Source organism: Gekko japonicus, unplaced genomic scaffold, assembly GCF_001447785.1.
Source record: "Gekko japonicus isolate JY-2015 unplaced genomic scaffold, Gekko_japonicus_V1.1 scaffold387, whole genome shotgun sequence".
Lineage (NCBI taxonomy): Eukaryota > Metazoa > Chordata > Lepidosauria > Squamata > Gekkonidae > Gekko > Gekko japonicus.
The window spans coordinates 833,530-856,659 of record NW_015170900.1 but is presented as its reverse complement, the minus strand read 5'-3'; the positions used below and the strand labels follow the sequence as shown (position 1 = coordinate 856,659).

At 41.9% G+C, this 23,130-nt stretch overlaps 1 protein-coding gene across 2 annotated transcripts in view; it reads left to right on the top strand.

The window, feature by feature from the left end:
• Positions 1-23,130, top strand: part of CCSER1 (coiled-coil serine rich protein 1) — a 934,040-nt gene that overhangs the window by 271,662 nt on the left and 639,248 nt on the right. For both annotated transcript variants that reach the window (XM_015418598.1, XM_015418599.1), the window contains exon 5: positions 6,066-6,276. In XM_015418598.1, coding sequence (XP_015274084.1) covers positions 6,066-6,276 — 211 coding nt within the window. The remainder of the gene's footprint in view (positions 1-6,065; positions 6,277-23,130) is intronic.

The following is a 23,130-nucleotide window of genomic DNA, read 5'->3' as shown; positions in this document are numbered from 1 at the left end:
ATTTGGGGGGGAGCATTGACAATGTATATATAGTTTATGAATTATGACTTGAAATCCATTAAGGCTTTTCCTTAACTGGCTATGAAACGGGGGCTTCACATAAAAATTCTTTTAACAATAGCATTAACTTCCTAGTATTTTATGTGATAATGAAATAGGATGGTTTTTATAGTCCAGTTTTCCCCTTGACTGATTAATCAAATTACCCAGGTTACAGATGTGAGGCATCTTCAGCAATTAGGCACAAACTCTTCTGCAGTTTGTTATTCTTAGGAAAGCATGGAAATTAGTCTCTTCTGTATAGTTTTCCACTTTTCTGAGCCAGAGTTTTGGATATGTGTGGAACCTCAATGAGGTTAGGCAAAGCTTTCCTTGCCTGAAGGATCTGCCTAGATTGGAGTGTGCATCAAATGTAAGTCTGTCCATAGACTTCAGTAGGATGTGCAGATATTTATTTTATTTTATTTATTTTATTAAACGTATGAATTGCCCACCCTGCAAGCAGGCTCTAGGCGATTTACAACATTATAGAGACTAAAAATACAAGATATACAGTTAAATACAGTTTAGACTCCATATATCTGTGCAATTTCTGACAACAGATGTGCTTCCCTCATTTAACTGGTGTTGAGTGGTGGACACATATGCAGCTGTGGTGGATATGGGTTGAGGGGGGGAGGCTATGAGATAATTGCCTTCCGTACTGAAAACCATCCAGTCCTCCCACCACCACTCTGACCTCTCCTATAGATTCGTTAAACCCCAACTGCCCACAGTCCAATAAAAAGGGGAATACAAGCTTTGAATAAAGGATTGTTAGCAAGTAAGCTATGTGTTCCCTTAAAGCCCCATTATTTTGAAACCTGCTAGACCAAGGCTGTACTTACATGCGAGATAAATAGAAATCACTTTTCTTTGGACATTTGACTCGACAGACAAGACGCAGATGGAAATGAACAACAAAAGTTTATTCAACAGAAAATAAAGTAATTAATGTAAATATTAGGTGTGGATGACTTCAATACAGGTTGTAAAACTGGCTTTCAAGTAAAGTAAATAAACCCTGGAAGGAGATCTGATTCCCCTTTCTCTAGTAAGGTTAACTTAACAGGTCCAAGGCTGCTCTTTTCCCACAAAGAGGACCTTTACACAGAATTTATACACGTCAGTTAGGAATGATGGGCCATTAACAGGATGCTTATTTGTCATACTAAAAGAAGCTTTCATCCCAACGCTGCAAGCCTCCTTGCATTCCATGACATGCTATTCTCAAAGATCCTCCAAACCTGGACCGCATCATTCATTTTAGCAGACCAGCCTTGATAACTCAGTAGTGCTGAAATTCTATAGAATATTTGTACAACCAAAATACATGGTTGCAAAGACCAAATGATTGTATTAATGGTCCAGTGAAATCTTTTAAATACAGAACGGTAACTTATGAAACACTTTATATCAAACATGGCTTATGTGTATGTGTGCACTTGCATACAGTGATAACAGTGAGATCTTCCCCCCCCCCCGCACCCCTCCACCCAGAGGTGACTTTTTTTCAAAGTCACAGCAAGAAAATTGGCAATAAATGACGTTTAGTGCTAAAAGCTATAAAATGTTAATATGTACCTAACCCCACACTATGCATTTTAATAATCTAGCATGTCTGCGATGCACATTTTTAGAAGCGTCAGCATTGAACAAAAATGAGAAGTATGGAGATGGAATCATAATATACGAGCAAGTTTAGGGTTGACTTTAGCCAATGGAATGGAATCATGATGACTGGATTGAATTGTTTCTGGATCAGGGTGTAAATTGGCTTAAATCAAGTTTAGTATCATGGAAATCAAAGGAACCGCAAGGAAGAAAAGGGAACAGGTATCATATGGTAAAACTTGTTGGGGTTTCATAAAAGTGTGGAAGGCATTTAAACAGTCATCTACTGGACCATTCAACCAACACCAGTGTTTGTAGATCCTGCCATATGGCGCTAACCTATTCTGTTCTCACACAATTAGTCTAACACAGACTTGACTGATAGTTCTTGATAACAGGGGCAGTTATTTGCAGAGAGCAGGAAGCTGTGGTGACCAGGTCCATATATTCTGGCTAAGGGAAGGGTTGCCAACCTCTAGTTGTGGCCTGACAATCTCCAAGGATTACAGCTGTTCTCCAAATAACAGAGGTCAGTTTCCCTGGAGAAAATGGCTGCTTTGGAGGGTGGACTCTATGATATCATACCCTGCTGAAGTACCTACCCTCCTCAAAACCTGCCCTTCCCAGTCTTCACTGCCAAATCTCCAGGAATTTCCCAGTCTAGAACTCATAACCCAAGCAGGCCATCCAAGGAAGAACAAATGGGGGGGGGAAACAAACAAACAAATAAACAGACCTGAGCCCCAGAGCCATCCTCCCCTCATAGCTAGGCAACCAGAGACCTCAGAAGACAAGTCCTTCCCAACAGCCTCTAAGGGGACTCACTAAGTCCTTCTCAACAGAGACATCAGGGGACCTACTGAAGAACTGCAGAGTGTCACACAAGCACAAGACTTCAAATGTGGACATAGGCATTTTAAGAAACACTCATTGGTACAGAAGGGTGGAGCCTGGCTGGATCTTTCTGGCTGTAGTAGTGGTTAGAATAGCTGCTGAGCTCTCGTAGGTACCCTAGTCTGGTTTCTGATTAGATGCCCTCTAGGGCCATTTCCGTGTGAGCTTATTTTTGCCCTACAGGTACCCCAGTCAAGACAGGATGTAACCTGACCCCACTAGAAGAAATATGAGGTAGGTCAGCATTGTTCCCAGGAGTACTGCAATTTTTGTTTTGTTTGTTCATTTTTACGGCAGTTGATGTTTGACCTTACCTTGTTTCAATGCCTGTTTTGGGTTGAGTGCTAGATTTGATTGCACTTCAAAGCAAGTGGTACTTTGAGTAGATCTGAATCTATGCAGTGGTTGCATTCTGCATGGTGACTAAGAGGGCAGCTGCTATTGATGAGGCATACTCACAATTACTGGCTTGCTTGGAATATGTATACCCCAGGCCATTCAGTAACAACTGGTGTTTGCATGCTGCTGTTGTGCCTGCACAGTTAGTGGCATTCCTCAGGTTAGTGCATGCTTAAAAGTGACTAGAATGAACTACACTTTCCAGGCAGCAGTGTAAGAACATATAATTCAATAAATATATAGGGACTAAAGCTGCCACAAATGTTGTTATTCTTTAAGGTGTTTCTGGACTCTTGCTCTTTTCTACTTCTACAGACAGACTAACATGGCTACCCATCTTGATCTGTCTCTAAGGAAGAGATAGTTGGAACAGTATAGAACTAGATTTCATAAAATGATTCTACTTCCTAGCTTTTCTAGCCCCAGACATTGGCATGAATCAAGGATTGTGTTATAAAGGCAGGCTGCGCAGTTGAACAGTGGCAACACGTGAACGTGTCAATTTAAAATACTGTGGAGAGCCTCTAACCCAGGGTTATCAGATGCCCTCTTTTTAGAGGACATATCCTCTTTTTTTGGTTTCTGTCCTCATTTGGGCTTTTTAAAAAACAACAACAACTAATGAAAATGCCCTCTTTTGGGGTTGGAAGGTTAGGAATATTCCTAGTTAGAAGCAATTATGACAGTTTAAATAGTATGGCTATTTAAAATGAGATTTGTCGTAGTGATCTCTTGTTTGAAGTAGTCAGTTGGGAAATATGTCCTCTTTTTTTGCTTTTCAAAATATGGTAACCCTATCTATCCGGGAGACCTGTTTATTATTGGTGGTCTTTATCATTTTGTGGTTCACTTACTGAGTTAATCTGTAAAGGCATGTTACTCACTTTTCAGAAGAGGAAGGTTTAAGATAGAGGTGCACTTGCTCAGAAGGTGATTTCTGTAGAAAATCTTAATATATCTGTTATGTCAGTGCATCGTAATGGCCTCATTCTGAGGCTTTTGTTTGTGTGTCTGAGACACACGTTTTGAAAGGTAGGCTGTAAGCCAGTAGGTTTGATTTTTATCTTATGATTTGGAACTCCCTTGGAAATAAGTATTACTTTTATCTAGTTAATGCTAAAGGCTGCTTATAACTTGTGGGCTCTGAAGCTTTGCCTACCCTTCTGTTTTTACGATTAAGACCTCAGCAAGTAGATAATTCTCACTGTGTCCTTTTGATCTGCTCAGAGAGCTTCCTGAGGCAGAGTTTTGGTGGTCTCTCTCACTAAGCTGATATCAAGAAGTGCAGACACTGGGAGTCCATTGTATGTGTTCAGGCTAATTCTACTGTGGCAGTGTTGCAAGTCCCGTTGATGAAAACTAAGAAGATTAAAGGAAATAATCTGGGAATCTTTGTCGGTTAAGTTTAAATTCTCGTAAGCTAACATCATGGGCACGGGGATTAGTCAAGAAGAAGAAAATATAGAAGAGTTCCCTTTTCATTTATACTTACTCCAAAAGGTTTCTTTTTTTATTCGCTTATACCCCTCAATGCAGCAAACTGTAATAAAGAGACAGTAACATGGCAAGATTTTCAGGTTCATTGTTGACGTTGTAAAGTTGCTGTAACATAACCTTGCCTTTTTGGTTGACATTGGAAAGTTGACTCTGGAAAGTTGTTGCAACATTTCCTTGCCTTTTATCTTGCCTTCTTTAATAATAATTCTCAGACTTCCTAAGCTTCCCCCCCCAAAAAAAAATAACCCCTGCATTTGTTCCGTTACCCCTTGTTTCCACACATACCTTTGTGCCAACCATGAAAATTGCCACATGCAGCGGAATGCATTCTACTACTGTATATGAAAATCTGTGAATACTGAATATTTTGGGCTTTGAATATTTTAGCAAAATTGCTATTCCTTTATATTCCTAAATAATAACACCTAGCACCTCAGTTCAAGCGTACCTGGCAACAGGGTTCAGGTGACCTCTCTAGAAGTGGCTGTGATTGTTGGAAATGGAAAGCCGCTTTCCTCCAGCTTTTGCTTGGCATCTCAGAGAGAAAGCGATTGATCTTCCTTTCAGCTGCTCTGTCAGAAGCAGCAGCTAAACTCCCAAGATTCCCAGTCACCTGTGATGGTCTTATAGCTTCCTCACTCGTAGTGTTCTGGCCTACAAGTCTAATTACTATGGTGAATGGTTCTTCTGAATATGCTGCCCTAGAGTCGGAGGGAAAATGGACTATATTTTGGATGAATTTACCTTTTGATGCAAGTCCAAACTGTGTTCATGCTCAGTTGGAGCAGGGCATGTGAATGCTCCCCAAATTGTTCAACATATCTGCATATCAAATAGCAGAAGTTTCTGTCTACTCTGATTACCGGCGGAATGCAGCTTTTGCAAGTGTTGCATCCTTGCCCATTGTAAAAGCTTGTTTATTCACTTGTACATCAAGTATCTCCCAAGTGTATTTATTTTTCATTCTGATGCTTGGTCCCAGGTGTACACTACAGTTTTACAGAAACACTCGCAAATTGGCATGCACACAGTCCGCCCCCTCAAAGGTTTGTCCATCTATTTTTTTAAAAAATGACATTCTAATTTTTAAGGTGGCAGGGAAAATGTTGTGAAAGTTCTGCTACTGTTTTTTAAATATATATTATAAAAGAGCTCACTTCTAAAGATACCCGTTCTTCTAGCTGTATCATGAAATAACATGGGGGAAAGCCTGTAAGTGGACACCGTTGGTGTGTGTGCGTGTGTATGTATTCACAGGTGAGAACAGAGAAGATCAACTGTTGTGATAATAGGAGACGCTCTCCAGAGTCATACAGGGAGGTTACCTGCCTGTACTGTGTTCATGGTCAACAGCATTGGCTGTTGTGTGCAGCTGTTGTGTTCATCAAGAAGCATAGGTGGTGGAGTGCAGGGAAAGGCACGTGGGCATGTGACAGTAGAGGGGAACAATTGTGTGTGTAGGGGGGGTCTGTGACAGCGGGCCCTGTCAGAAGCCCTTGGGCCCCGGCAGCTGCCCCACCTCAGGTTATGCTGATGCTGGCCCCGATATGATGTACCTTATTTTCCGTTTAATACGCTCAAATAATTAGCATTAATATCCTTTAAAAATATTGTTTTCTCAGGAATCTTTCTCTCAAACTGTCGAAGGATGTGGATCGAGGAGAGCCCCGGTGTCCTCGTGTCAGCCAGCTGGCCAGCAGCCCGTCTATGGAGTGGCCTTTTGCGCCGATGGAAGAAGGTGGCGGGATGGAATCTCTGCCGTTCCGGCTGATGATGCAGGACTGCACGGCTGTGAAAACGCTGCTGCTGAAAATGAAGAGAGTTCTTCAAGAGGTAGGAGTTTTAATGACCCTAAAGATTAATATCATTTTTTTTAATGCTCATGACCGTTCTGGAAAATACCAACACAGTTATGTTAAAGTGCTGTCTTACTTTTACAACGTTTCTTTTTGCAACAATTATTTTTCTCATAAGTGCTGCTAAGGATTTTATTACAGATCTGTAATTGTGCAATATAAATCATGGTTCCGCCTGATTTGCATACTTTTTTGACTGCTGAAGGGGAGAGAGGGAAATGAAGCCTGCTTGGGTGCATGCGGGGGTGAAAGCAAGATGGAAAACTGACAGGAAAATGAAATGGAAATGAAAGTGTTAGAGCTACGAACGTGATGAAATAGTAAATAAAGTTTACTGAAGGTTGATGATCTCAACTGAAAAATAGGTCCTGGTCTTGTGGAATATCCATGTGCTTTATTACTTGTGGCATTTCAAAGCCGTCATCTGATCACTTAGTTGTGCAGCCAGGCTGATTTTCCTCCAGCATCGATGTAGCATTCTTTAAGCATGCCATCAGAAGTTACAAATAGGTCTGACAACCTAGAAGACCATTTGAATGGTTGCATCACAGCTGCTTCCGTAGTCGTCATATGACATGGAACCTCTGTCTGTGACTGGTGATGGTTCTTTGACATGTGACAGTTGTCACTTGATGTTGCAGTCATTAATAGATGATCATGTGTGTATGAGCAAAGCTTGCTTTGTATATTGTATTTGTGTATCATAAATCATGCCTCAGTAAATTCTTATGAAGATTCTCAATATCTTGATCTTATCAATATGACACGAAGTTCACCCAAGGTCAAGCGTGTAACTTGGTTCAAGTTCAGAAATGATATTGCACTTCAAAGTCAAAACAGAATCACCACCAGTATTTCCGTGTGGGTATTTCAGTTGTATAGGCATTGCGGCAGAAGAGAAAGTTACAGGAATTTGCTAGGACATTATAGCATCATGGTGGGGTATCATTTCTGAAGACTATGAAAGAAAACATTAAAGATTTCTGCACACATTACTCACCAATTATCATACATACATGCACCAACATGAGGTCTAGAAACTGGACGGAAAAGGAAGGATGAAGCCTCCTGGTTCTCCTTGAGAAACAGCCCTGACCACACTTGGAAACAGTGAGAAGGTTCTCAGTATAAAGAGCTCTTTAGGATTGACATATGATACTGTCCCCCATCAGCTGAACAAATATTTCAGATTGTTGGCAAATTAAGAGGCAGTTGTAAATTTATTCAGCTCTCTCAGGTTCCTTCAGCTAACCAAGTTTGTAATTAACTAGCGTAGCATTGCTGATTGATTCAACAAGTTTGCATTTCAAGTGGTCTCATTTTTAAAAAAATCAATGAATCCACGCTAGAAATGGGCAATTCTTTCATTTCATGCTGCTTTGACACTCATTTCAAGTGCATGTGAATTTAAATAAAAATTAAAAGTCATTGGATTTAGCATTGGGGTGTTAAATCTTTAACTCCTTACTTCACAGTAGCTTAGAAATATATCCTTGGCAGTCTGCTCTTTCCTCTTTGATGGATTCCTGACAACCATTTACACAGTCAAAAGATTTGCTGATAAGTGATTCAATATCTTGGCATTCTCTTTTCAGAAAGAACAGTTAGGAATGATGACTGTAAAGGCTGTGTATGTATGTGTGTTGATACAGGAGGCAATCTTTATAGATCCTGAAACAGAATTTAAACTCCAGTGATGGTTCATGCCACTCAGTCGCCATTCTGACAGGTATATAGTGGGGAACAAAGCATTTGAAAAGATTCTTGGTTGTGAGTGAGCTGAAAGGTCTTTATCAGTGAGAAAGTGCTCTTTGGGCAAGTGATCACTGACCAGAGAATGAGCCCTTAATAACAACCTCTTGACTAGTACTTTGGATCTACACTCTCTCTCTCCCCCCCTCCCCCCCTTATGCTGTACTGGGACTGAAAACAAGCAAAAGAAGGTCCATTTGCTGATAGGCAGTACTTCTTTGTGGGTAGAACCTAAAGAAACATAGCTTGAGAGGGTACAAGGCCAAATGATTTATTATGGCCTGGGTGATTAGAAGAATTAGTGGCCACATGTGGGTGAAAGAGGGACATTCATTCTCTTTGTATTCCAGTCATTCAACAAGAAGCATACAGCATAGGCCTAAGCAGAGTTACAATTTTCTAAATCCATTGGCTTCAGCTGATTTTGAAAGGTGTAACTTTGCTTCGGATTACATGGTTAGAGTATGGTGCATGGATTGGGTGGTCCCAATTTTCGCTTGTAGCACCCTGCTGAGAAACGTTAAGCTGAGAAAAAATGACTGGTTCAAGGTCTCCCAGTAAGGTTTTTGTTTTTGTTTTGGCTTTTTTTTGCTCCTGGGTAGGGATTCGAACGTGCATCTTCTTCGGCTGTCACACACACTATACTACAGTGGCTCCCATTACGGCCATAATCCTCTCTCCAGCGGACCATGTATAGAAATTTCCCACCATCTGTTTATATTTAGCACTTTATGTAATTGTTCTTATTGAAATTTTATTGTATTTATTTGTTTTATTGTATTTTAACTTGAGCCCCCTTGAGCCAGTTTGCACCGGCAAGGCGGGATACAAATTGAAGGTAAATAAATGTAATAAAATATATTTAAAAACAAATACCAGAAGATAGGAGGCAGTATCTTCGCTGGGCTGGTATACCTCTACGCCAGACTGGTACAGACTGCCATCCCACTGCCCATTTGAATCCAGTTTTGATGCCTGGTTAGTGTTAACCATGGTTAACTGTGATTGCTGATGCAACCTTTGACTATGGTAACACTGGCAAGTAACTTTTTTCCCACCATAGAGAACAATGGAGGGGATGGGGGCAACCTGTTTGGGGGCCCGTAGAATTGGACCCCCTGGTTTAATGTTCCTGAAACATGGTGGGTATCTTGGGGAGAGGATCCAGCAGCTACCCTGCGATTTTGGAGCCTCTCCCTCAACCCTCCTCCCCTCCAGCCCCCAGAATATACCCTACATTTTCGCCATTGACTTCAATGGCCCATAGGATATAATGGGGCCGAACTGCGGGAATCCGATTCTTCTGCTTGCCCACCTCTCGCCTCTGCACCTCATCTTCTGCCAGGCATGGAGGAGCCCAGCTCGCCCAGGCTTCTTGCCTCCTGCTGCCTTGGCAATGCCTCTGGCCCAGCCCAAGCCCCCGAGAAAATGGAAAGTCTACGCCCTTGCCCAGTGAGGGTTATGCTGTCTTTATCCCAATTGGCTATTATGAATTTTCATTTTTTGGGCACATGAACAGTGGAAATGAGCCAGGTTCCTAGTTATCCATTGTCTTCTTTTGCTATGTTGCCTCAAGATAGTCATTCCAATCCCACCTGAGCCTTCTGAACAACACCATTCTGTCCTTTCCCCTGATCAGTTTGCATGTACAGAAGTTTACAAATAACTAGCAAGCACAGAGAGAAGTTTTATATTTTTTAAAAAAAAACCACCAGAAAATAATGGAAAATGTGTCTCCTTTCCATAATCCTGTGATCTGAGTGATGTGGTACTTAATGACGGCGGAGATAAAAATGTTACTGATAATGGGGAAGACAAAAGTTTAATAATGGTAATGATAACAAGGCTCCTAATGAGTTCTCCACCTCTGTTAATAAAATAATATAGAAAGTAGAAGGGGGGATAAGAAGGAGGGCGCAGCAGACAGAGGAGTTCCTGACCCATGTGATGCAGTAATTGAATCTCCTAACAACTTAATTGGATTGGAGGAATTAAAATGTCAAGTTGTCAAACATAATTTTCTAATATGTAAAGCAACACTAAGTGTGGATACAGAAACGTAAAGAAGTGATATCCACTTTTGGACTTAGCTTCTGACAGAGAAATGAGCGCTTTTTAATAATCTGGTTCTCTTGCCCTTTCGATCTTGTTGCAGGCACTCTGGCTGATTTCGCACTAAAGCTGCCTCGCTGTTGCACCGCCGTTTGCCCCGCTTCTATTGGTCAATTTCACACCTGAAGCCGTGCGGCTGATTTTGACCCGCGACTTCGCCCGATTTCCCCCGCAGTTTCATGATCCTGTTTTTTAAGGATCAACGAAACTGCAGAGGAAATCGGGTGAAGCCGCGGGTCAAAATCAGCTGCGCGGCTTCTGGTGTGAAATTGAACAATAGAACCAGGGCAAACGGTGACGCAACAGCGAGGCAGCTCTAGTGCGCAATCAGCCATAATATTATTGGGAGGAATGGGCTCACTTTATAGGGTAATATTAAAATAAACAAAAAACTGGTACAAAAACTAAAGGGTTAAAGGTTCAAAGCAGATTTCCCCAAAGCATTTGGAATAATGTGTGTGTGTGTGTGTGTGTTAAGCACTGTCAAGTTGCTTCTGACTTATGGTGACCCTATGAATCAATGACCTCCCAAACATCCATCATTATCGGCCTCTCTCCAGTCTTGCAAATGATGGGCTGTGGCTTCCTTGACGGAGTCAATCCGTCTCATTTGGAATTACTGTAGAATAATTACTGTAGACCATATTGGTGCTGGACTTTGCTGTACGAAACTGAAATACATGAGGGTAATTCTCTTCAGATAGTCACTTCTTCAGAACCTAATGGCTGACTTGCTTACTTCACAGACTGGGCCTGGGGTCCATACCCTGTATCCTATGTAACAGTCAGGTGTGAACTGAGGGTTCTTATCAGTTCCTGCCTGTGTGCTGCCACTCAGAACTGTGACACATGTGGATAAGGATTTCCCCAATGTCATGTTGTCATGACCAGAAATGGTAGGAGAGGTGCTTTTATGCATCACAATCTGAATTGTGCATCATGCATGTAGGAAATGAAGAGAACCCGTTAACTCAAATCTCACCCATTGGTTAAAAGCTACTGTCAATGCATAGACTTAGAAAGGTGTAAATCTGCTTAGCATGGTAATATAGGAGCAGAGTTCTGAGGCCTTCATGCATTGACTTCTACCACTGTATTAATTTTGGCTTCTTCTTTTTTTTGAATTACAATTTTTATTAAATCATTTAGTAAACAAACTGTGACAATAAATGTAAGAGCAATCAAAACAACATGTGAGTGGGGGGGTTTAACATCCCCCCCTTCGACAAATACATAATTACATAACACTCGTACAGTCTATATGAGTATGCTGTCTCTAAATATAGTTCACATTGCAAACTAAGAATGATTGGAAGTGAGTGTAATATACATTAACTTAGACTAATGATCACTTGTTATCTCCTAAGAGAGGAATAGTAAAGATGCAACTCTCAATTTATAAAGAGGTAAAGGCTCTGTGCTAAATCCAAATCCTACTACTTGTTATCTCCTATGAGAGGAAAAGTAAAGATGCAACTCTCAATTTATAAAGAGGTAAAGGCTCTGTGCTAAATCCAAATCCTACCAAACTTGAGATAAGGGTGATAGAATTTTTTTTTTGTGATGGTAACAATTGTACCATGGTACTTCATAATACTTCTGATTCTTGTTGATTAAATCCATTTGATATAATCTTTCCATTGGGATGAAATAAATTTTTCTTAATCTAAAAATTTCAGAACGGGGAACCATTTTGCAGTAAAGCTCAATACCAAGGGACATATGGCATTGCTATTGTGTTTATCGGTAATGCTTTCCATTATAAATTGATCCCACAATTTTTTAAACCAGACTTGGATTGTGGGAGGATTGGGATCTTTCCAGTAAGAGGCTATTGATAATCTCGCAGCGTATAACATAATTTGTAGTGTGTCTTTGTGATGGTGATGATCAATATGTTGGGGTCAAATTTCCAATAGTAAATGTTCAGGTGTGAGAGGAACATCAATGTCTATTATTCTTTTGATGTAAGATAAGACTGTAGACCAGAATTTTTTGACTACTTCACAGAGCCACCAACAGTGTGCAAAATTGCCTTCTTTTCCACAGCCTTTCCAGCAGAGTTTAGATTGATTGGAAGACATATGAGATAAGTGTAGGGGGGTGAGGTACCATCGGGATAGGATCTTGAATTTGTGTAAATCGCCAGGGAAGGATCTAGGATAACATCCCTTGTTTAACCATTTTTTATGCCACTGTTCATCCTTCAGTTCGGTGTTACAATCTTGGTGCCAAGCTTTTTGGTATGGGAGACTCTTCAGATTTGAATCTTTTAATAGTAATGTATATAGTGCTGATATCATGCCTCTATTTTTTGATTGGAAAAGTTTAAGGATTAACTCCATTTCTGTATGGGAGAGTGAGATAATCTTCGGAATTTTTTCCTGTTCTATTATGTGTTTGAGTTGTAAATATAGAAACCAAGAAATGTTATGTTTCAGCTTTTGTTCTAACTCCAATTTGGGATGGATACCCTTTTTGTCCGTGATGTCGCAAAAACAAGTTAGACCAGCTTCCTTCCATTTTGAACATATGTCTGAGGTAACGTGATTAGCGAACCAAGATTGGTAATGAAAGGTGGCATACCTTGAGCCCTCTGGAAGATGTTTCTTATAACATTGGCTCCAAATGCGTATAGAAGGGTAGAGAAAAATGTTTTCGCGTATACCCATGGGGGATAAGGGGTTCTTTCCCCATAACAGACTAATTTTGGCTTCTTTATAGCCTACCCCACACCAGTTAATAGGTGTTTTTATATATATTCATTTCTTATGTTTTGTAAGTTATTTACTTTTTAAATCATGTTCCAGCAAGCTGTTTTGGCATGCATGGAAGCTTACTGAAGTCAATAAAAATAGTCCTTACACATTACCCACTGGGTATCCAGCCCTCAGAAGATGGGGCACCCATTAGTGGTGTGTGCTTTCTAGCACCACTTGTTAATTCTCTGAGCATGAACACCAATTAGCAAAGTATAAATGAGAAGAACTCAGGGTACAAAACTAATCTCTTGTTTTAGTTTCACCATTTGAAAGCTTTCCTTTAGCTACAGACCCTCCCCCACCTGGCTTCCTTTTTCTATTCCTGACAGGCTGTCAAGTAAAAACACTCTCATCCAGCATCTATGTCTGAAAGACAAGATTCCTGTTTCTCATTCCCCCCCAGCACTTCTTATTTCAAATCTGCTGAAAGATAACTGACATGGAAACAAAGATATGCTCAAGCATTGCTGCCATTACTTCAGCAGACTCCGGAACACCACAAAGCAACTAGCCAGTGATACAGCTAGATGATTACCAGTTCCCTTATCTCTCCTGAGCAGGACAGAGATAAGTAAAACTAAATATCTACCCATGAATCACTGATATTCTGGGATTCTTTCTTCTGAGGAGATCAGTTTTTCTCTCATGCTTTCGAAAGGCAGCATTACTTTTACAGCGGAAGGGAAACTGTGCGATTCTGTCTAATATATATAAATAATGGTCTGCTGACGATAATAGGTTTCGATATGCCAACATCTGTTACCTTTGCCTTACAAAAAATATTAGGCTGATTTCTCTTAATCTCCTTGTGTGACTCTTGAATACACATTTGGTTCTTTATTGGGATTAATTTTTCAACACACTGGGATGTGTTGAAAAGGCACTAATGATTGCTTCTATTTACATCTAAAATTTCACAGTGATTGCCTTTTGTGTGTCTGAAGCTCCACATACACAACTATATACCAGGGATGGTAGGGGAATCTTACTGGTGATTCCCCCCAAAACAACAACAACAACAACACACAACACTGGTTACTCTTACATGTTCATAGGTGCAAATTGGAGAAAATGTATTCTTACTGACACAACTTGTGATCTGATGGCCTGATTGTTCACAGTCGTGAAAACAAAAATTACTTGTTTCTGTAGAGTTATCTTTGAAGACTCTTGAGAGTCCCTTGGACTGCAAGAAGATCAAATCAGTCAATCCTAAAAGAAATCAACCCTGACTGTTCCCTGGAAGGCCAGATACTGAAGCTGAAGCTCAAATACTTTGGCCACCAAATGAGAAGGGCGCACTCAGTGGAGAAGGCCCTAATGCTGGGAAAGATTGAAGGTAAAAGCAGAAGGGGATGGCAAAGGATGAGACAGTGTTATCAATGCAACGAACGTGAAACTAAGCAAACTCTGGATGACGATGGAAAACAGGAGGGCCTGGAGTGATGTGGTCCATGGGGTCGCAAAGAGACAGACTTGATTGGGCTACTGAACAACAAAAATCTTTGAAGATAGTTAAGAAATTCCAGTTTAGCATAAGTTTGACATCATTAGTACTTTGATGCTGTTCCAACATAGAATCGTAGAATCACAGAGTTGGAAGGGGCCATACAGGTCATCTAGTCCAACCCTCTGCTCAATGCAGGATCAACCTAGAGCATCCCCGATAAGTGTTTGTCCAGCCGCTGCTTAAAGACTGCCACCTTCCTAGGCAGTATTATACCTTGAATAAAACTTTGTTGGTCTTAAAGGTGTCACTGGACTCAAACTTTGTTCTGCTGCTTCAGACCAACCCGGCTACCCCACCTGAATCTATCTGTCACATCTAGTTTCACTCTGAGACACATCTTTGCTGTATGAGACAGAGTATATCCTGCCCTTTGAATACCTTTTTATGAATTCTTCTTCCAAATGGACATCTTGCTGTACATCACTACCAAGAACTGTACCCTGATGATTAGACCAACATCTCTGTTCACATAGTGTCCTTTCCCAATACAGATCATGACATCCTGTTTTTATCTTGTATTGTTGTGCTTCCCACCACAGGGGTGTAATCATTACGTTAGACAGTGTAAAATTCATTGTTGTATTTTCTCTGACGGGTCCAACCCTCCTTTCTCTTGTCAGAGACATTAAGCCACCTCATAGTTATCAGACTTACACCTATGGCACTGATATTCAGTGGCTCAAGAGGCACATGTCGCTCTTTGACATGACACCTGAGGCTCTTCTAAGTACCATTCCCCAATGCGATACCCACCTCATGCTCCAGGAAAGTGAGAAGGCCTGGAGCGGCTTGTTACTGGCAGGTGGTACCCACCTTTGAAACATCCAATTCCAGATGGACTGGAACATGATGAACTGCAGGCCTGTATTAAGGATAGGCCCAGAAAATCATGTGGATGTATACATGGTTATAGTTATGTTCAGGGCTATTTTTGGGCAGGAGCGCACAGGAACGGAGTTCCGGCTGGCTTCCAAGTTGGCCACGCCCAGCAGGAACTCATTAGCATAATAGGCCACACCCAACAGCAGAAACTCATTTGGATTGGCTACATTAGAGGTGTGTGGCCTAACATGCAAAGGAGTTCCTGCTACAAAAAAGCCCTGGGTTTGGACAACAAACAAGGTAAACAGAATAAGAAGCAAAAGGTGGGTGTGGCTGGATGTGCACACTTCTGGTAACATGGGGGTGTGGCCTAATATGCCAATGAGCTGTGCTGTGAGGGGTGTGGCCTAATAGGCGAATGAGTTTCTGCTGTTGGGTGTGGCCTATTATGCTAATGAGTTCTTGCTGGGCTTTTTCTACAAAAAAAGCCCTGATTATGTTGTAGTTTTATTTTATTTTATTATATGTGAATGTTTGGGAGGGTGGTACACGAGGCATACAGTAATCCTCTGGCTGTTTGGGTTTGTGATCATTGCAGATGTGGCTTTCTATAAGCCACAGACTGAGCACCATGATCTAAGGTTTTGCCTATTGGAAACACTGATCGATAGGGAGGATTCAGAAATCCCAGGTTTCCGAGTCTTGAAGTTGGCTGTCCTGGAATTCTCACACTTCATGGCCAAATCAGGCTTATCCCAAGCAAGACTTATTTCTGCCTTTTGTCAAACAGAAACATTGACTTTAAGGCTTATCATTCATTGTCCCATAGCTTGCCAGACACAGACGATACCTTCCCGGAATGTCTCAAGAGGAATAACCAACCCACCAGTTTGTCTGTACAGGACAAGCTCACTGTCTCTTGATTGCTGAACTGAGCTTCAGAAGAAGGGTGGCACTCGAGGATCACCTTTTGCAAACCCAGCTTTTAAAAACTCAGTATTAAATGAAACACAGAAAGCTTGTTGTTTCTTTACCGCTGGAAGACACACCTTTCATTGGCAAGCTAGCTGGAAATAGTAAGCAAAGAGATCATTACCAAGACCTAGTAAGGGATTACTATAAATGAATAATCCAAAGCATTTTTTATTATTTGTTGAAAGTGTCATAATGCAATTAAAAAACCCCCCAAAATGGCTCAGGCATGTGAAGTAATCTTGCTTGAGACTTCAAAAAATATGTTCTGCTTCAGTTCAGATGTCTCACAGAATGACAAACACATGCCTGGGCATGTAAGGACACTTCTCACTGAAGGGGGAGGACATCAGCCCTTGTTTCTAACATCACCTGAGAGCGTTGTGTCACTCCAAATATATCAAATTTGGCACCGTCAATTAAACTTTTTGATACTCTCTATTGAATCACAGTTGTCATGTTCCAATATTAGTACTAATTTCTCTTGTCAAGCTGCAGGCAGTAGCTGCTGCTGGGTATATCTAGGCCTGTTTGACTGCCTTTTCTGCTCCTAGGAAGGATGGAATTAGGGTTGCCACCACCACCCCGGTTTGCCAGGGAAGCCCCACCCCCAACACCCACAGCCACCCCTCTCCCTTCTCTCTTGAGAGATAGGGGTGGCTGCCTTTAAGTTCATGGAACCCGCTTTAACTTTAAGTTCATGGAAGTTTCCTCCCAAGCCCGATTTCCACTTGAGATCAGGCTTGCAAGGGAAATGCCAGCTCCTGCACTAAAAAGGGAAATGCCGGCTCTTTGCTCTTAAAGGGGAAATGCCGGCTCCTTTAAGTGCAGGAAACTGGCGTTTCTGGAGATCGGGCGTGCAGGTGGCCGGGGGGGGGGGGGGGACGTCCCCAACGTGACATCATCACGTCGGGATGCCCCCCCTCCAGGAACGCCCCCAAAGTCCCCCGCTGGGGGCGGTAGATGGACTTGGCAACCCTAGATGGAATAATTATCTCCCTCTAGACAGGAGGGCCTGGCGTGATCTGGTCCATGCGGTCGCTAAGAGTCGGACTCGACTGTGCGACTGAACAACAAAAAGTCTTTGCATTGAATGGCTGTTGGTTTAATGCAAGACCCACTTTATCTTCCTGAAGCACACAGTGAGGACTGCTTAGGGGGTTTTAAGTAGAAGAGACCCTCCTCACCCAACAGATGGTGTATTGTACCCGAGCTAAAATCTGAAGTAGTAATAACGGCAGGGGCTAATGACCCTTGTGCTTCAGGCTGCAGGATTTGGAGTTTGGGAGATTACTGAGAGACTCTGTACATGGGAAGGGATGTTGTGGGTTTTGTGGCAAAGGTGTTCAGCTGTCAAACTTGCTTTGTTCTGCTGTGATGATCAGTGGATCTGTTTAGTTTGGCTGAATGCAAATGCTTGCTGAACAGGTTTATACCAAGGTTTTTTTCTTCCCTGCATGTACCAAAACAATGTTGATCCAAACAGACTGGCAGCCATTACTGTTGCTAAGGATGACTTAGATGAACACCAAACAGTAGGGTAAAACACACACACACACACACACACAACACTGTTATTTATTTGTGACTAATTTATCTGCTTTGAGATTGATTTATCTATATGATAGTGCCCCTGAAATTTCACATCGTCCTCCTGCAAAGTAAACAAATTGCTGTTTATCATATCTCTGCGTTTGAAGTTGGAATATTTGGAAAAAGCTCTATTATGAATGAATTAATTGACAGCACAGAACACTTTAAATGTCAGAGATCTTTATTTTTCATTGTACCTTTATTGGACTATGATTGAACAGAGTGTTGCATCTTACTAAGAGTCTTAATGTTCAACCTATGGATGATTTTTCTGTGGTAGAAACTGATATCAGTATAGTTGGTTACATTGCTTAGTTATTGTTTCATGGTTGTGTCTTATCTCTGTTCCCACCTGGAGTTTGGCAGCCCTGAGCTCTAGAGTGGACAATACCACTTCAGACTGAGCCTCTCCTTGTAGTCTAAAGTGATAGCGGCCATTCTACCATCTCAGGGCTCTCCACCTCATTCTACTGCATGTGAATACTAGAAGAAGAAGAGATTGGATTTATACCCCACCCTTCACTCGGAGTCTCAGAGCAGCTTACAAACTCCTTTCCTTTCCCCTCCCCACAACAGACACCCTGTGAGGTAGGTGGGGCTGAGAGAGCTCTGAGCTCTGAGATAAACTGCTCTTTCAAGGACAGCTCTGATAGAACTATGGCTTGCCCAAGGTCACACAGCAGCTGCAAGTGGAGGACCCGATTCTCCCAGATTAGAGTCTGCACACTAAACCACTACACTTAACCACTACACCAAACTGGCTCTAGATTTGACTAGACTTCAATCTCATCTGTTTTTAGTGAAACTTAGTTCATAGGTCTCTATCCATTTTTATTGCTTTACTGTTGAAGCAGCTGGTTCACTCTTCTGTTATTTCTTTATCCTTAATCCATCTCACTAGGTTTTTGCTGAGCAGTTGCACACTCTTTGCATTCCTCACACTTTCAGAATCTTAGTTGCAGCTGAAAGAAGAGAGTTTTGGTTGTGGTGATTTCAGCTGTAGCAGAAGGTTTTGTCACAGCTTTCATTGTTGTAGCTCTCACTGTCTATGCAACAAGCGCTCTTTGCTTATGTAGAAGATTTATATGCAGCCTCTGCTGGTGCTCAGGGTGGCTCACAAGGTAAAAACAGTACAATACAATAACAGATTATGGGCTTGCCTCATCTTGTGGATCCCGGGCAGTCAAAAGAGTTAAATAAAGAAACAAAAATATAATCTAGCTGTATGGGTGGTCCCTTTGGGTTAAATGTCTCTAACATATCTAAGGTAAGGATGAGATTTTTGGGTGACCTTGGGTGACTCACATTTTCTCTTAGTCTAGTCTATTTTACAGAGCAGTTATTAGGACAAAATAGAGAGGGGAGGGGCTCTCCTCCTCCTCTTCCTTCTTTTTCTTCTTCTTCTTCTTAAAAACAGAGGCTAGATGGCCATCTGACAGCAATGCTGATTCTGTGTCATGAGAGGGAGGGCAGGAAGGGTTGCATCAGTGCTTAGGTCATATGGCCCTTTCTTACATGCCCTGGGGAATGCTGATCAACAATTTGAGGTCAGGAAGCAATTTTTCTCCAGGCCGGTTTAGCTGGAGATCCTGGAGGTTTTTTGTTATCTTCTGGACATGAAACACTGGGGTGGGGGGAGGTATTTGTGCATTTCCTGCATTGTGCAGGGTGTTGGACTAGATGAACCATGAGGTCCCTTCCAACTCTATGATACTATGATATATGCTGCCCTGAGATCCTTGGAGGAAAGGTGGGATAAAAATCAAACCAACATGACATACAGAATGAGATTTAACAACGAAGAGTAAAGATATGTCTATCTTTTATAGGCGAATCTTTCTACTGTACATTGATTAAAATTTGGCAGTGTCAGTGCTCAGCTTGTGGGGCCAGATTTAGTCCCTCAGCTCCACTTTGGCTATCCTTAATCTGTACTGTTGGCAAAGAAAGCCATGCAAAATGTCAAGTTTTTGCTCTGTGGTAAGAGTACACAAAGTCCAATTTGTCAATTCCACATAAATTAGCAATTAGTAATTTTAGAAATGACTTGAGCTTGCCAATGGCCATAAATATTCCATACAACCCTTCTTAATGTCTGCGTACATATATTGTTAGAGACCTCTGTGGGCCAACATAAGTTTTGGCAGCTGCTCCAAAAGAACTTCAAAACATTGTTTGCTGGTGGCTGTATCAAAATGTTCTAAACAATTATACATCAGGATGATAAGAGAGTCTATTATAATGCAAATGGTGATTTTGTTTTGTGACAAACTGCTCTCTGTTCTTGTAAGAAAACGATTTACGCATTATCTGCTATTAAATTAGCCTTTCTATTTTCAGCCAAATATGATTACATTTCAATTTGTGTTTCAAATAATTATTTCTAAAAGTGTCCACATTCCTTTTGAAGGTACAGGTCTTCGAAAGACAGTACTGCTTTATGACAAGTGCAAATGGTTTTTGTTTTTTTTTAAAGAGTGATAAAATTAGTCGTACTAATAGGGCAAAAATTCCATGGTGACAAGGAGGCAATGTTTCTGAGCCCTCAATTACATGTAAATGTGTCTTTGATATAAGCAGGAAGAAGCATATAGTGTGTGCAGTTCAGTCGATTGTATGAACACTATTAAAATTCCATGAAAGGACTGTACAGTCACATCTCTAAGAAAAGCACCGTATCCGGAGAGTGTACACAATCAAACTGTGTAGGGTTGTAATGTTTTAGTATGTGTTTTTCTCTCGTCCACTTTGACAGTGAAAGTCCTTCCTCAAATTGAGATGACACCTCCTTTGCTCCTTTAGATGACACCTCCATTAGTCTGACTCCTGTCATCCAACACAACTGAAAACATACCTTCCGCATGGCATCCCTTTATGTTTCGGAAGGTGGCGATCATATCACCACACAAGCGCCTCTTCTCCAGTGTAGAGATTCTCAGCTCCTTCACCCTCTCCTCTAGGAAATGGTCTCCAAACCCCTCACTGGCTTTGTTACCCTGCACTGGACTCCTTCCAGCTTATTCTTCTTCTACTGTTACAGGGGGTAGCTGTATTGGTCTGCAGTAGAGCCGCAAGATTTGACTCCAGGATCATCTTAGAGACCAAGAAGATTTTTCAGGGTGTAAGCTTTCGAAAGTCAGTGCTCCCATCAAGAAACCCTTCGTCAGGTACTTGAGAAAAGAGAACACTGACTCTCAAAAGCTTATACCCCCAAGATCTTGTTAGTCTCTAAGGTGCTACTGGACTCAAATCCAGCTTCCTTGACTGAGGCCCCGGTCACACGAGAGGTTTTGGGCCGTGAGAGGGACGGATCGGGGGCGGAGGCGGAGCAAACGGGTGCGATCCCACCGCAACATCTGGGAAGCATTGCGCACCTGCCCCGGATCCGGCTCTTCCGCCCAAAACGCCGCAGCAAAAATAAACCACCTACCGAGGTGGTTCTTCCGGCAAGGCCGCATCAAGGCCGGCCGTGGGATCGCCGGCGTGTCCTTCCGCCGGCACATCCCCGGCTCCTGGCCGAAATGCGCATGCTCACACATGCGCAGTTCGGCAGCCTCCCCCTCCCAACCATGGCTTCCTCCCTGCCATCTGATCGTGCCGGGGAGCAATGGCGCCGCGGCTCAGGGGATCTGTGGGATCCCGCCGCGGCGTCTCTATTTTGGTGCGGCTCTGATTAGCCGCACTTCGCCCGTTTTTTATTCTGCCTGGCAGGGACCTGAGTTGCCCAAAACTGAACACAATACTCCAGGTGAGGTCTAACCAAGGTAGGGTATTGTGGCATGATCTCGGCACTACACTTCTGCTAATACAGCCTGTGGCGGAACTGCTGGCTCCTATTATGCTTATGGTGCACTTGAAACCCCAAGTCCTTTTCACAGGTGGTACTACCCAGCGGGGTTTAACTCATCCAATATTTATATAACTGATTTTTGCTGCCAAAGTAAAACATTCTACACGTACCCCTATTAAACGTGCATGTTTGGTCCTTGCATCTGTTAAACAACGTTTATTATGCTTATGCTAATATGCTGCTCACCTTCTACCTATATGTATGGACTGGTAACTTCCGTTTCAATGTATGTGAAGAAGTGTGTGTACACACAAAAGCTTATACCTTGAATAAAACTTTGTTGGTCTTAAAGGTGCCACTGGATTCAAACTTTGTTCGGCTGCTTCAGACCAACACGGCTACCCCACCTGAATCTATGTGAATGAACTGCCACAAATAAAGCCTGCTGCCATTTATATTGGTACATGTGGCTTCTGATTTTGCTGCCAGTCATGTGTGGTGTTCTCAGCTATAAATTCAGAGGGAAATACTTGCCCATACATGTATATAAACTCACACAACTATGGTACCCGATTCTGTGCAGTTATTAGCTGCACGTGCCCTGATTGTATTCTGGAATTAGTCAAATAACCACTGCAGTGCAGTGTTTATCAAGCATTCCAACTTCGAACTTCCAATTTAATCTTTAATTCTCAACTTGCCTGTTGTACATTGTACAATGTTGAATGTTTTAATGAGAACTGTATAGAAACAGCTGCCTTAATGGGTTGTCTGCAGTATAATAGATGGCCAGCAGGTGGAACTCTTCATGCTTGAACAATTGTTAATCCACTACAGGATTTTGCTTTCCTGCTTGAAGACTACTTCTGCCTGAGATATTGCATGGGAAGCCAGCAGTTATATTTCCAAGACATTCTCATTGTCAGTGTGTGTTAGTTTTCATTTTAAATTTGCAACAGAAACATGATTTGTTTTAAGTCTGTCAAATGAGTTTTGCTTCTTATGTTTTCTTAGCACTAACTACTGTGTGAATATATTATTCTCATGAACATCATTCCTTAATATAGAGAGAATTTTAAAAGTGTTACTCAGAAGACCTGAGCTAGGGGCCATCGTTTCTTCTGTGAAGAAATTTCAAGGAGCAAGTCCTTAAGAGGTGGGGGAAACCGGGCTTCTGGACTGGAAGGTGGAACTGGTGGAACATGAAGAAGTTCAGAATACCTTTGGCAGCTCCTGTTTTAGCCAACAGCGTTAAGAGATACAGTGTTGTGTAATGGTCACAGTTTCAAAATATGATCGGGGATCTGGGTTCAAGGTAATGCTTGGCCTTGAAATATACTGGGTATCCTTGGGCTATTCACTGTCTTACAGCCTAATTACCACACAGGATTTCTGTGAGGTAACATTAGAGAACATAAGAACATAAGAGAAGCCAATGTTGGATCAGGCCAATGGCCCATCTAGTCTAACACTCTGTCACACAGTGGCCAAAAATACCAGGTGCCATCAGGAGGTCCA